The sequence below is a fragment of the Galeopterus variegatus genome, unplaced genomic scaffold (genome assembly GCF_000696425.1).
Source record: "Galeopterus variegatus unplaced genomic scaffold, G_variegatus-3.0.2 Scaffold212, whole genome shotgun sequence".
NCBI lineage: Eukaryota > Metazoa > Chordata > Mammalia > Dermoptera > Cynocephalidae > Galeopterus > Galeopterus variegatus.
The window spans coordinates 210,511-225,598 of record NW_007726323.1 but is presented as its reverse complement, the minus strand read 5'-3'; the positions used below and the strand labels follow the sequence as shown (position 1 = coordinate 225,598).

General features: G+C 52.8%; 1 protein-coding gene across 1 annotated transcript in view; it reads left to right on the top strand.

The window, feature by feature from the left end:
* Window positions 1-15,088, top strand: part of TCOF1 (Treacher Collins-Franceschetti syndrome 1) — a 37,058-nt gene that overhangs the window by 6,972 nt on the left and 14,998 nt on the right. The window contains exons 4-17 of the mRNA XM_008565896.1: window positions 1,377-1,450; window positions 2,248-2,434; window positions 3,079-3,152; window positions 5,105-5,335; window positions 6,337-6,540; window positions 6,696-6,917; window positions 7,081-7,299; window positions 7,467-7,676; window positions 7,836-8,051; window positions 8,146-8,343; window positions 10,779-10,913; window positions 11,105-11,290; window positions 11,431-11,640; window positions 13,494-13,619. Coding sequence (XP_008564118.1) covers window positions 1,377-1,450; window positions 2,248-2,434; window positions 3,079-3,152; window positions 5,105-5,335; window positions 6,337-6,540; window positions 6,696-6,917; window positions 7,081-7,299; window positions 7,467-7,676; window positions 7,836-8,051; window positions 8,146-8,343; window positions 10,779-10,913; window positions 11,105-11,290; window positions 11,431-11,640; window positions 13,494-13,619 — 2,492 coding nt within the window. The remainder of the gene's footprint in view (window positions 1-1,376; window positions 1,451-2,247; window positions 2,435-3,078; window positions 3,153-5,104; window positions 5,336-6,336; window positions 6,541-6,695; window positions 6,918-7,080; window positions 7,300-7,466; window positions 7,677-7,835; window positions 8,052-8,145; window positions 8,344-10,778; window positions 10,914-11,104; window positions 11,291-11,430; window positions 11,641-13,493; window positions 13,620-15,088) is intronic.

Here is a 15,088-nt window from a genome sequence, read left to right as displayed (position 1 = left end):
GCGATCCGTTGCCAGACACGGAAAAAGACAAAAGACAAAAAAAAAAAAAAAAAAAAAAGAAATATAGGATTTATTATGGACTATTCATCAGAATGTTTGAAAATTACTTTGAAAAAAAGGCAGGAAAAAATTACTCATATTCTTGCCACCTACAATTTGGCAAATTATTCTTCTATTTATTTTTCTTGAAAATGCTTTTAAAAATGATTGCGGTCATACTGCATGTATATTTTGTATCTCACTTAATCTTCTTAAATTACAAATACAAAACAAGTTTGTTTTGACCTGTACAAAAGCACTTAAAAGAAAAATGGCAGGTTTCCTGTTCTACTCTGTTCCCCCTTCACTCCATAAATGCATCTCCTGGTGAGTAGCCTTTAAAACTTTTTCCTTTGCATCTACAGACACAAAGGTATCCATGCATACATGCATATATGCAGAACTACATACTATTTAAAACAAAAATGGTCAAATTGCATTGTGACTGCCTACTTGATATTAATCAATTTTTTAAGCTATGATAATGGAATTGTAATTATACTTTTTAAGAGTCCTCATTGAGAGAAACATGCTGAAGTATTTGTGGGCAATATGATAGGATATTTTCTCTAAACTAATGTATGGTGGGAAAGGGTAGATAAGACAGTAGATGAAATATGATTGGCCACAAGTTGGTAATGGTTGGAGCTGAGTAATTCAATATACTTCCTCTTTACTTATGAATGTGTTTAAAATTTTCTGTAATTACAGAAAGAGAGAGATAGAGTTAAGTGTCAGGAAAAGAATTAGATCATGCCATTCATCTCAGTAACATTCTTGTTAACAACATGCCTTAGAAATCTTTCCCTGTCTGAGATCTAAGGAGACAAAAAGCACTAAGAATCTATAAATCTCAGCATCCGACTGGGCCCAGGCCTCATGGTTCAGCCACCTCTCCTCTAAGAAACCATTTTGAGCAGCGCTGTCTGAACCTGGGGCTGGCTGCCTGACCACTGCCCCTTCTTCCTGAGCAACTTTCGGGGCTACAGTGTGGTAGCCTGTGTGAATGGTACCCACCGGAGTTGTGTGGTGCCTTCATGGTGGTGGACGGCAGGAATGTGAGCTAATCCTTTGCCGTCTGGAGTCCTCAGTGTCTCATGCCACAGGGGCGTTGCAAATCCATCAGAGATGCAGACGCATAGCCTTTATGTTAACATTCTCTTCTCTTGCTGTTGGTGGACGTGGCTAAGGCATCACAGAGCTCATTCCCACAGGTCTGGGCTCAGCCTCAGATTCACATGCCATCACTAAGACAGCTGAATTGCTGGGTGAGGTGAAACCATTCTTAGATGAGAAAAGCTCATCTGGCTCATCCAGCCGGTGTTTGTGTCTTACAGCCCCAAGACTAGTGTCTATGAACTCCTCTGTCACAGGGATGGGTTTGCCATCAGGCGTGAAAGAAAAAGACAAGGTGAGTGGGACCACCTTCTAAGATATTGCATATGGGAGTTGAAGTGCCCTGTAGGGGACAGTCCCTTACATCAGAGAAGGGTTGGGTTTTGAGTAATTGCCTAGCCTCAAATCTCTTCCTCTGTCACTAGCTGTGGGATTTTAGTTAGTCCCTTCACCTCTCTGGGCCTTAGTTTCCTTTTCTGTAAGATGGGGTTGATGACTACTGCATGGGCCACCAGGCACATATGCACGTGGGATAGGCAGTTTCTTTCCTCCTTCATCGCTGCATTCACCTGTTGATGCAATAGACCTTTACTGATCCGTGTTACATTCCAGGCACTGTGCTAGGCAGTGGAGATGCCATACTGAATGAGACACCTGCAGTTCTGAAAACTCCAGAAGCATTTTCTAAACCGGACACTGCTTAGAAAGTAGAATATCATTCTTGTAGACAATGAATTAAAAAAAAAAAGAATTATTATTTTCTGATAATCCATAAAGCACTGGTATACATGTAAAGGATTATGCCCCTGAAATTGCCAGCAGCATTAGCAACAATTGTGTAAAAGTAATTATGAATAATGATAATATCCACAACAAACTGCTGCTTTCCACTTAGGAAGTAACTGCTATGTCCCAAGAACTATAATTCAGTTCTCACGACACCTCTGTAAGGGGAGAGGGGAGGTACCTTTTTTTTTTAGACCCACTTTAAATATGAGGAAACAGAGACTTAGGAAGTGGTTCTGGTGCTAGCGGCCTATGCTTTTCACTAGCCATGCCATGCTAGATGTGTCTGTTACTCATTCTCTGTAGGCAAATACCGAGAAAGCCGGCAAGATGGGGAACTCCATGCCACACGCTGCCTCCAAGGAGGTGGTGGCCCACCTCCTCTCTGGGAAGTCACTCAGAAAGTCAGCAGAGCCCTCGGCAAATACCGTCTTGGTCTCAGAAACTGAGAAGGAGGGCGGGGTCCCAGCCCTTGGAGCTGCTGCCAAGCGTGGTGAGAAGCCCGTTCCTCTAGGAGCCAAGCCCCAGAGTTTAGGCTGGTGCAGCAGGCCAAAGCCCTGCTTTGTCAGGCTCTGGGACATTCTGCAAGTCAAAGGTTTGTCTCCATGACAGCAAGGGTCCTGCACCTCAGGTCATTTTCCCCTCCCCTAGCCGAGGGGGGTTCCGCTGCCAGGACGCCACCTCAGGCTTTTCACAGGGAGTCTGAGCAACCTGGGTAGTGACTGGAGCATTTTCTGGTTTATTACTCTGGTGGGTTACAGGGACCACTGTGGCGGCTTAGAGACTAAACAGAAAGGCTTGGGTTTGCCTATGTTTCTTAATGTGGAATAGGCATTTGCCCTGCTTGCCTCAGTGGATAGGATGGTGGGTGGCAATTTTGTAAGCTGTCAGCTGCAGTGCATATTAGCTGGGTTCTCTTCTAGCCCTTACCAGCATCTCAGAGGTGTGCAGGAAAATGAGGATTATGATAACCTTGGGTGGGGGAGTTTCAAGAGAGGATGGGTCTATATCTCCATGCATGTGAGGAGTGAGTGCTTGGTACTTGGCTGTGATTAGCAGCAGGCAGGGTTTGGGGTACTGGGGAAGGAAGGCAAGTCTGGAAAGGGTGTCCCTCAATCCCCTCTGTCAATCCCTCAGGGATAGCATCAGCAGGCCAGGCCGACAGCTCCAGCGAGGACACCTCCAGCTCAAGCGATGAGACAGACTTGGAGGTAATTGCCAACCATCCTCAGAAGTTGCCCTCTTCAAGCTTCTAACTCTCCCAGGAGCCTGGCTGGGACTTCAGACACCAGTGGGCCTAGCTCTGTTGAGTACCTGTGTCAGGGTGACTAGGAATCGGAAAGGCTGTAGCTGGGAGGGGTGAGGAGAGGAGCCCTGCTCACAGTGTGAGAAGGATCCAGGACACGGGAGAGGCACCATCCTGCCTGTGAGGCACAGCAAGGCTTCCTGGGAGAGGGGGACCTGGAACAGTGGGCTTCGCTGGGAAGGGAGTGGGAACAGGAAGAGAGGCAGGAGCAAAAGCCGGGTTGGGGGCAAGATGTGGCTTTCATGTGGCGTGGTCAGGGCTAAGGCTACTGAGAGGGTCCTCACTGGTAAACCCAGTCCTAGGCACTTGGCCAGAGTTGGGCAGGACTCTTTCTGCACCCTTGTCTCTTCTCTGAACTTTGACTTGGGAGAGGTTCCCCACAGGTCATTCCTTGTTGTGTACCTACTGAGTGCCAGGCCTTAGGAATACAGTGGTGAGCAAGATGGACTGGAGTGCCTGCTGCCATGGGCAAAGAGAGGGTCCCTCTGATGTTTAACTGCAATGGTGATGGTTGCTGTGAAGGGAAAATGTCAAGTGCCTTGAGTAGCTATGCAGTGCCCTGACACTGATGGACAGGCACAGGCAAAGGGACAGCGTGTGCAGAGACAGAGGCAAAGAAAACTTGGTGCTTTTAAAGCACATTAATCTGTAATTTTGTGAATGAGGGGCAAAGTGATATAAGATGAGGTCACAGGTGGGCCGGGCCAGATCCACTGCCTGACCTTGAGGACCACCATAAGGAGTTTGGGCTTTATTCTAGGGGCTGTGAGAAGCCACTGCAGGGTTTCGAGCACAGAGATAAAATGGCCTGATTAATGTTTCACAAAGATTGCTGGCCACAGCCTGGGTTGGAGGACGGTGCAGGATAAAAGCACTGAGACCGTTTGGGGCTGTTGGAGTAGTACTGGCAGAAGATACTGGTGGCTGGAACCAAGGTGTCAAGTTGGAAAGATGTTTTAGAGGGAGAAGCAGCAGGAGTCAGGGATGGATTAATCTGGTGCCCAGGGTCCTTTTCACCTTGCTGTCCTGCCTCACCCGGTAACCCTGTGAAGGTTAGGCCATCACCCCCATCTACCCAGGCCTGGTCGTGGGCCACAACCCACCTTCTATCCTCATCTTTGGGCCCTGGATACAGCCAGCCATGAGGACACCCCTGGCTCCTATCACCCCAGGTCTTGCCAAAGGAAAGGGGACCACTCCTGCCCTTGAGAAACCAGCCCCTAAATACACAGCCTCAGTGGACCAGAGGCTGGCACAGAGGTTCAGCAGCAGTGAGGAGTTTGGGGTTGACACAGATGCCCCAGAAACCCAGGGTCAGGTGAGGGCCAACAGATCATGGAGGGAGAGGTGGGCACTGACTACTTTAGAAAAGTCAGAATGTTGGAAGTCTGAGAAAGAGCTCACAGAAGAAAGGAATGTGCCCAAGGTATTTCAGCAAGCCAGTGACAGGACTGGCATTCAGACCCTGGACTCCTGGCCCTCAGGATGGCCACCATGATCAGATCCTTTATCTGAAGGGGCAGAGGAGGGTGAGCTCTGACTGAGAGAGGCTGCCCACCTCGGGCTGAACTCGTGTGTGCTGGGCGGGAGCCGAGCCCAGTGGCTGAGAGTTCTGCCCCAGACCACACAGCCGTGGGTTTCAGGTGGGCCTCTGGCCCTTCGTATCGATCTTGAGTGATTTAGCCTCTCCAAGCCTCTTGCACTTTTCTGGAAAATGGGTGTAAAGATTCTATCTGTCTCAGGGAGTTATTTGAAAATCAAATGACACTAGGAAAAGGCTTTATAAACTGTGAAATGCCTTATACACCTAAGGGGAAATGGTTCTGTTTATTGACTACATCCATCCTCTTATTCCAGGTGAAACCATCAGTAAAACCAGCACAGGTGAAAGCCTTGCCAGCCTCTACCAAGGAGATGCCAGCAAAAAAGGCAGCCCCGACCCCTGGGAAGGTGGGGAATGTGACACCCCAGGGCAGAGGAAGTGCCCTGGCCCCAGCCGGGAAGGCCAAGAAGCCAGAAGAGGAGTCGGAGAGCAGCGAGGAGGAGTCTGAAAGTGAGGAGGAGGCCCCTGCAGGGACATCCAGCCAGGTGAGCCTGGGAGAGGCTGCCCCTCAGGGGCTCTGCTGGTCCCCCAGCAGCCTGGGGGCTCTGCCATGGCCCCCAGATGCTGGTGGAGTTGCTGTGTATTGAACACCTCTGCCAGAGAAGATTCACCCTGGGGTCTGGGAGAGGGAGGAGAGCAGTGTGCCCACTGAAGAGCAAGGAGAGCTGTGCTAGTGTGCTTCAGCCACCTGTGGGAATGACCCATGTGGCCTACGCTGAGGGAATGGCTCCTCCTCAGAGGGGATCCTACACTCCCCTCTGTCGTTGATCACTCCACTTTGTCTCAGTTTCCCTGTCAGTAAATGGGCTGCTGTCCTCATCCTAGCTAGTACTCCTGTGATGGGATGTAATAAGTTTTAATTGCCTGGTCCTCTGGCTTCTCAGGCCAAATCAGACCCTAAGCAAGCAAACACCATGTTAGCCAAAGCGAATCTGGTTACCTTCCTCCATTTGCTCAGACCCTTTCCCCAGGGAGTAGCCAGGTCTGCAGTCCCCAAGGCTCTGGGTGCATCCCAAGGGCAAGCCGTCGGGGCTGGAAAGCTATTGGGATCAGAGCAGGGAGGAGGAAGAGTGAGGGTAACAGGCCTGTGCCTGTGCCCACAGAGCTCTCCACTGATGGGAACTCAGAAGGGGACAAGCTGTAACTACCCTGTGTGCTGGGGCAGCTGAGGAGGCAGTCCAGGGGTGTCAGGGAGAACTGCCATGAGGAAGTGGTTTCTGTCAGACCCAGAGGCTGAGGAGGTGGTAGCCCGGTGAAGTGAAGCAGGGGGCTGGAGGGCCTCAGGAGTGAGAGTGTGAAGCTGATCAGTTTTTTTGGAGCCAGAAGGAGGCCAGCTTTGCTGGACGGCATTCAAGGTGGGGAATGGGGAGAGAGGCAGGGGACTCTTATGAGCCCCATTAAGGCCTCAGGGCTTTATCTACTGAAAGTGTCACCAGAGGGTTTTCAGAAGGAGAACAAACTGCCCTTTTTCTTTTACTTGGTAAAGGCCTCTGAGAAAATTCTCCAGGTCAGAGTTGCTTTGGCCTCTGCCAAGGGGACCCCTGGGAAAGGAGCTACCCCAGCACCACCTGGGAAGACAGGACCCCTAGCCTCCCAGGCCAAGGCAGGGAGGCCAGAGGAGGCCTCAGAGAGCAGCAGTGAGGAGTCTGACAGTGAGGAGGAGACGCCAACAGCTGTCCCGCCGCTTCAGGTGAGGACCAGGATGGGAGACTCGAGGCATGCCTCAGACCCCCGCAACTCACCCCTCCTAACCGGTGGTGTCATTCACCCTACCGGGAGCTCTCCTGTGTCCCTGAACATGTCCAACCTCTGGGCTTCCTCCCCTCATTCTTTTTCCCACTCTAGGCAAAGCCCTCGAGGAAGACCCCCCAGGTCAGAGCTGCCTCAACCCCTGCCAAGGAGTCCCCCAGGAAAGGGGCTGCCCCAGCACCGCCTGACAGGACAGGGCCTACAGCTGCCCAGGCTCAGGTGGGGAAGCGGGAAGAGGCCTCAGAGAGCAGCAGCGAGGACTCAGACAGCGAGGAGGAGACATCAGTGCCCACGAACCTACCCGTGAGCCCTGTTCAGGTGAGACTGGAGGACGTCCTGCCTAGGAAGGCCTCCTGTGGACTTGTACTCCCCCATGCCTAGAGCCCTGGGCAGCTGCACTTGCTCTCCTCACTGCCTGTGTCTTCACACACAGTTTCCTTCTGGGCTCCCTCCACTGACCCTGTCCTTTTGTCGCTCCTAGGTGAAGCACTTGGGGAAAAAAACCCAGGTCAGACCTGCCTCTGCTGTGGGTGTGGGATCCTCAGGGAAAGGTGCCAGCCCCATGTCCCCCGGGAAGGCAGGGCCCACAGCCCCCTTGACCCAGGCAGGCAAGCCGGAGGAGAGCTCAGAGAGCAGCAGTGAGGAGGACGAGGAGTCGGACAGCGAGGGCGAGGTACCCACAGCTGGGACCCCGGCCCAGGTGAGGCCCCTTACTATAAGGCTGTTCCCTATCAGTGCCAGCAGCCCTGCATGGCCCCAGCCCCCTGCTGTCTTTCACACTGGGACTCGATTTGCTGCTTGGTCTGTTGTCTCTGCATACATCCACTATTTGCCCTTCCTGTCCTGCTCCTCTGTGTCTTGCTCCAGGCAAAGCCCTCAGGGAAAATCCTCCAGGTCAGACCTGCCTCAGGTCCTGCCAAGGCGCCACTGAGAAAAGGGGCTACTGCAGTGTCCCCTCAGAAGGCAAGGCCTGTGGACACCCAGGTCAAGGCTGAGAGGTCCAAGGAAGACTCAGAGAGCAGCAAGGAGTCATCAGACAGTGAGGAGGAGGCGCCAGTAGCCAGGACTCCAGCTCAGGTGAGGCCTGGGGGAGGAGGCCAAAACACAGCATGACTCGGTCAGCCCTCCAGTCAGCCCTACAGGAAGCTGTGCGGCTCCTCAGTCTCCACCCCAGAACAAGATGGGGGCTCTGAATACAGAAGCCTTCTCCAGCCTCTGTCTTTGGTGTCCCCTCAGGCAAAACCAGCTCTGAAAACTCCTCAGACCAAGGCCTCCCACAGGAAAGGTCCCCCCATTATCCCCACATCTGCCAAAGTCACCCTAGTGCAAATGGGCACCCCAGCCCCCTGGAAAGTGGGCGTAGCGACTTCTCAGAGGCCACAGGAGGATTCTTCAAGCAGCGAGGAGTCAGAGAGTGAGGAGGAGACCGCTCCTGTGGCAACAGCAGGACAGGTGGGGCCTGCCTTTGCTTGGCTGACCTCAGGGCTGGCCCCACCGTGATCCTCTGGGTTTCTATGAGACCCCTCTCTTCCACCTGTCATTTCAGGTGAAGTCTCTGGGGAAAGGTCTCCAGGCAAAAGCTGCCTCGGTGCCCACCAAGGGGCCCTCAAAGCAAGGGACCACTCCAGTAGTCCCTGGGAAGACAGGGCCTGCAGTTATCAAGGTCAAAACTGAAGCACACGAAGACTCAGAGAGCAGTGAGGAGGAATCAGATGATGAGGCAGCGGCCACGACTCCAGCACAGGTGAGGCCTAGGGGAGAAGCCAGCCTATCCTGCCCACACTTGGGCCTGGGCCAGGGCTGAGGACAGACTCATCTGGGCAGCTCTGGCTCCCAGGTGTGCAGAGCCTCAGGAGCAGTCTCACCCCTGCCTCATTCCCCACTTGCCACTCCGCATCTCCTGTGCCCATCAGAGCTGCAGGGTCTCCTTCCTGGCCTTTTGAGTTCCCACTGAGATGCTCTGTGCTTTCCACGGGCTCTGTTCAGTTCCCACTCTGCCAGGTGCTGTCCTGGTCTGGGGCTACTGCAGCCCTGGCCCTCAGGGAGCTCCCACCTAGTTGGGGCATGGCCATGTACACAGGTTATTCCAGCAAGGAGTGACAGGGTTGAAAGCAGGGGTGTGCACCTGGGCTAGCAGAGCATGACAGGTGACAACATCTAAGGGCTTTTCAGGAGGAAGTGGCATCTAAACCGTGGCCTGACAAGAGTTGGCCAGGTGAAGTGGAGGGGTAGAGTGTTCCAGGCAGATAAAGCAGCCTATGCAAAGGCCAGGGGATGGGAGAGTGCCTGGCTCAGGTAACTTGCCACAGGCAGCCATTCTGGTGGGATCACACTGGTGTGGTAGGGGCGAATGGCAGGGGGATTAGAGCCAGACTTCCTGGGTTTGAGTCTGAGCTGCACATCTTAGCAATATGTAATCTTGCCCATCTTAGCAAGATGTGATGTAATTCAGTAGAGCCTCTGTTTACTCTTCTGTGAACTGGAAATCAGCACTCACAGGTTTGGGGGAGATCTCACCTGCCATACCCAGCAAGGAGCCTGCACACAGCAAGCGCTCTCCTCCGTCACCCCGAGAGCGGGCCAGGCTCACGCAGAACAGAATCAAGAGACAGGCCTCTAGCCTGGACGAGCTGGGGGCACAAGGATAGCCCACTCCCTACACACCCACCCACTGCCGATTATTTTTAATTGCCACTCTTTTTTTTTTTTCCAATAACCACTCAGGAATTAGTCATTTCTTTTTTCCCTGTACCAGATCACACATTTCTGTGGACCTTTCAGTCCCCGCTTGCTACCAACCTGTGGGCTCCAAGGTCCTAGGATTCTTCTGTTGCAGTTTCAAGCTATGCAGGGGCCCCTTCCAGTGTCCCAGCCCAGCACGCTCCTCTCCCCTTTTCTCCCAGCTGCAGATGCACGTTTCAGACCCAATCCCTTTCAGAGTCTCATTGTGCAGGTCATTTAAATGTTTGTCTTCCCATCTGGGCCTCCCACCTGTCCCATGAGGTAGTTGTTTTATTTTTATTCTTTGAACCATAGGTTATTTAAAAGTGAGTTGTTTAATTTCCAGATGTCTAGGATTACCCAGGTGTCTTTCTGTTGTTGATTTCTAATTTAATCATATTGTGGTTGGAGAACATACTTTGCACGGGTTCAGTCCTTTTGTATGTATTGAGACTTGTTAGGTCAAGTTAGTCTTCATGTCTTTTATTTCACTTTCTTACATCTATGTGAAAGACATGGTCCCCCTCTGGATGACTTGGGTGCTGTGCTGACACCCCAGCCTTAGTCAAACACGGTCTACGCTTTAGGGAATTTTCCTTCTTGAAGTCCGTTCTATTCATTTCACTTGGTTTCATGTGCATGCAGAACACTGTGGGGTAGAGGTGTCTTTTGACACTGACCGATGACATCTCTGAATGAGACAGGGGCTTTGAGATCCTGTCAAATTCCTCATTCTGTTTCACATTAGCAGGGCTTGCTATCACACTGTTGTTGAGGTTCTCACTCAGGGAATTTCTGTCTTTGTTGCTCTCATCTCTCTAGATCCGTATTTGCTAGACTCTAAGAGGCATTTTGGGGATTCTGTGGATGTCAGTTAAGAATAGGTTAAGCTGAAGAAAACCTCAAACAACAGTGGTTTTCTGTCTTGTTGTGCCATCCTCAGTACCTGGCTCCTGCCTCACAGCCTGAGATGACTGCTTGAGCTCCAGCTATTATCTCAGTATTCCAGCTAGCAGGGAAGAGAAAGAGACATGTTTCCTGCCTCTTATGGCACTCAAGTTTCATTAACAAGAATTTAATGACATGGCTACCTACCTGAAAGGGAGCCTAGAAAACACCTTTGTTCTGGGCAGTTTTGTATGTAGCTAACACTAAGAAAGGTGCTTGTAATAATGGGTTTATTTGAACATTTATTATGTGTCAAGTACTATGTTAAACACTGAATCTCCTACTTAACCCTCACAATAACCCTGTAGGTAAGGCTTATTATTATCTCCATTTTATAGAGAAGGAAACTGAGGCCCATTGAGATCAAATGATTTGCTCAGGTTCACGTGACTATTAAGTGGAGTTGCCAAAATCCAAACCCAGGCATCTGATTCCAGAATGAGCACTTTTGGCTAACTGCTCTACTCTATCTCACCTTCTCCCTTCTGTAATTCTCTTTTCTCCTTCCAGGTAAAAGCCTCAGTGGAAACCCCTCAGGCCAAAGCCAAACCAGCTTCCACCAGAGCGCCTTCCACCAAAGGGACAATGTCAGCTCCTGGAAAAGTCACTGCAGCTGCTCAAGCCAAACAGGGGTCCCCAGCCAAGGTAAGTGGGGCCAGAAGCCACAGGAGGTGTCAGGGGTCAGGGCAGAGAGGAGGACCAAGCAGTGACCCAGCTTGGACAGGGCCCTGCACGGGTGGTGGTGACCACACAATCATACTGTGTGGGGAAGTTTAACTAAAAGGAATCCTGCTGTTCACTTCCTTCTCCAATACCATTATCTCCTGGCAATTCAGGTAAAACCAGCAGTGAGAACCCCCCAGAACAGTGCCGTCTTGGTGAGGGGACAGGCGTCTGTGTCAGCTGTGGGGAAGGCAATGGCCACAGCAGCCCAGGCCCAGACTGGGCCAGTGAGGGGCCCAGAGGAGGACTCGGAGAGCAGTGAGGCGGAGTCGGACAGTGAGGAGGAGGTGCCAGCTCAGGTGAGGCCGGGAAGGGAGGCAGCACTGTGCTTCCCTCTGTGTGCCGCAGGCCCCAGACCCTGCGGGGGCACAGCTGCATCTGCCCCATCAATCTCCTGTGTCTCCTCACACATCCACCCTCTGGGTTTCCTACATTCCAGGGGAAGCCCTCTGGGAAGACCCCCCAAGTCAGAGCCACCTCAGCCTCTGCCAAGGAGTCCGCCAGGAAAGGGGCTGCCCCAGCGCCCCTTGGCAAGACAGGGCCTGCAGCTGCCCAGGCCCAGCTGGGGAAGCAGGAGGAGGACTCGGAGAGCAGCAGCGAGGACTCAGACAGTGAGAAGGAGATGCCAGCAGCTGTGATACCGGCCCAGGTGAGGCTTGCCAGACCCCTGAGCCATCGCCACCATGCTTTCGTCAGACTTGGGTTCAGGGCCAGCTGAGAAAGGAAGACCTGGTGAAGGCTCTGACTCCAGTATCCCTTCTCCCAGCTGCCGTCATCCACAGCCTCCCCGGTGAAAGGTGTCCTAGGCATTCCTGTATCTCTCAGGGCCTCCACAGCATGAGCGGGCACACTAGCCCCGTGGAGGGCCAGGCCAACAACTCCCACCACAGCACAGGAGGCCAGGAATCCAAAGGTGTCCCAGAATCATGAGGAGGCTTGGGCTGAGATGCAGGTACCAGGAGGCCCTGGGGAGGTGGAGGAAGTCACACCCCTCTCCTGGGCCAGGGGTCTCACATAGGTGGTGCATCTCCCAGTGCAGGCTTATCTAGCTTATTGTGAAGGCCGGGCCCAGGGGAGTGGGCAGAAAGAGGGAGTGAGAAACTGTCTTTTATCTGGATGATTTTCCTCTGCCAGCTTGCAGAAGGCAGCAGGGCTGGCTATGTCCTGCTGAAGTTCAGGTGACAGGCTCCTATACTTACAGGGCTCAGTCAGGCATGTGATGGAAATGATTGGCACAGGCCTGGTAGAAGTGATAATTGGCAACTGACATTAAGCCTTAGTATCTGAAGGGACAGTAGGGAGTAGTAGCAACTAAGGCAAAATGGAGAGCCCTTGCCGTATCTAGAGGGACAGCCCCTATCAGCTTCTGCCAATTATGACTTTGTGGAAAGGTACCCTCGGTCAATCAGGATGTCCTAGGGTGCAGGAGAAAGCCCAATTCAAAAGAATTCCAACAGTAAGAGGATCGACTACCTTGCAGTACACAAAATCCCGGGGTCAGGCTGCTGTCAGGTGGTTCCTTCAGCAGCTCAGCATCATTGGTGACCCAGATTTCTTCTTTCTCTATGCTCCCCAGCCTCATGGTCACAGCAAGACTGCAGCTAAAGGGCTAGGAAATCACCAGTAGAGTTTCCCTCAGGTCTCGTCCAAACCTCAGGCTGGACATGCTGCACCCCCAGTCATTGATGAGGGGCCTGCGGTTCCCATGACAGGCTGGAAGGAGGGCAATCCTCCCCAAAGCATGTGGCAGGGGCCACCAGAACCCAGTCAGGGTTCTGTTAGCAAGAAAGACGCAGGGGTGTGGCTGCTGGGGAAGCAACCAACAGTTGTGCCTCGTTGTCATCTCATTTAAAAATTGGGAAATGGCATGTAGAAATCTGGATCTTCCATCTTCTCTTGAGAAACTGGAGGCTCAGGCTGCCTGGATCCCACTTTTCTGGCTGGGCTAAGTAGTGAAAAGTGGGGCTTCCACCCAGTAGGGAAGCACAGAGCTGCCTTCTGCCTTTTCCTGGCCTCCCCTGAGTTGGCGTCCCCACCAGCACCTCATTGCTATTCCTCTGGCCTCCGACTGCAGTGCCCACCAAGCCAGGCCCCCACCTCACGCCCGACATGGCAGGAGGGGTTGGCTGCCAACAGAACACTTGCAGGTGGCTCCAGCTTTTAGCTTGGGCATGTTACAGCCAGATGTGAGCTGTGCTGGGACCCCTGGTCCATGCCTTCAACCTTGTTCCAGGCTGCTGTCACTTCTCTCTCAGACCCTGGGCCAACAGCAGTGCAGCCCCCAGGTTTTAGCTGTGTCTGAGTCACACCTCCCTTTTAAGCAGGGTGGAGGCATGTGTTTCCAGTGGCTGCAGGGCATGCCGGGCCAGCAGCTGTCTCCCATGCGTGTGCGGGAAGGGGCCATCCTGCCTCCCTGGAGAGCCAGAGCCCGTGAGGGTCATCGCTCGCTGACCATGTTTCCCCCTCAGCTAACACCCCTCTCCTCACCATGTGCTTATTCAGGTCTTGACCCCTCAGAAGGACAGTAACTCCAAAACTGCCAGAAGTAAGACCCCGGGCCCGGCACCTCCAGAGAAGAATGCAGAGGAGTCCTCGGAGAGCAACGACGAGGAGCTGCCGTCGGGCCAGGTAGGCCGTGCCTTCTTTCAGAAGACACTGCAGGCTCTGAGCTGGACTGGGGGGCTTTTGTAAGGAGAGGCAGATCTTTCCAGGGAAAACATTGTCATATTTAAACAGCACTTCACAGTTTCCAGAGCTCTTTCCTCTATTTTGACCCATTCATCTTGACAGTAACCCTGTGAGGCAGGCAGCAGAGTACAGTGGAACATGCAGGCCTCAGAGCCGGGCGGCATAGGACCCAAGTCTGGCTCTACCACCTGCCAGCTCTGTGATCCTGGGCACATGGCCTTGACCATTCTGAGGCTGGGTGTGTACTGATACAAGTACATAAAGAGCACTTGGCATAGTCGCTCGTCTGATAAGGAGTGTCTGTTACTGTCAGGAGGACAGGTAGTTCTGTCCCATTTGACAGGTCAGAAATCAAGACCCTAAGAGTTGAAGCAGTTTCCCCAAGTGCCCATGATCCAGAAGAGGCTGAGGAAGGGCCCCTGGCTCCCTGGATAGCTCCATTTCCTGTTTGGGACTGGGCCCCTTCTGTGCATGGCTCTCCCCAGCCCCTGTGGCACACCTTCACATGCTGCGCTGCACCTCCCCAGACTGTGCCTCTGAAGGTGGGAACCAGCCCACCATATCTGCCTGACTGACAGAGGCCCAGGTCAGCCTGGCTGGTGTGGTCCAAGCTTCCGTGTGAACCCAGGACTTTCCGGCAGATAGCACTGCCCTCTGTCCTCTAGTCCCAAATTCTTAGAAGCTTCTGCCAAGCCCCTCAGTACTGGTTCCCCTCCCAGGGCCTAACTAGAGATGCTCGAGTCCTGCAACCCCCAGAATAGTGGGGTCTCCTTCACCATCCCCCTTTACATATCGTATACCACGTGCTTATCCTCATACACCAGTGCTCCATCACTGAAGTCAGGTGCTCTCTGGGGAAGGGATGTTCGTTGCCTTTCTCTTCGCAGTAGCGCAGATTGCAAAAATAATGAGCAACAACCACAGCTAACGCTACTGGTCACTCCCTGTGTGCCAGGCACTGTGCCAGGCACTGTGCCAAGCCCTGCACTTATGTTACCCTGTGTAGTCCCTACAGCCACACTGTGAGGGTAGGTCCTTTTGTTATTCCCATTTTAAGGAGGGGGAATGAGGCTGAGAGAAGTTGAGTGACCTGCACCAGCATCACATGGCTGATAGTGAGTGGACAGACGTGGTGTTGGAACCCAGGCTGTGGGCAGTCTGCCCCACTCCCTGGCACTGCCCATGCACTCCCCTCTCTGGGGCTTTGGCATTGCCCTCTGGTGCTCTGCGGAGCCTTTCTGAGGCTGCCTCCCTCTCTCAGAGATCTAAACAGCTGGGAGGGAGGGGGCTGCTTCGCCTTTCTCTGCGGGGGAGGACTAACACAATTAAAATGAACATCATGCTTAAACTGAACCATTTAATTGGTACGTTAGTCCTGAAGATTCTGGAGTCCCTATTTAAACAGAAGG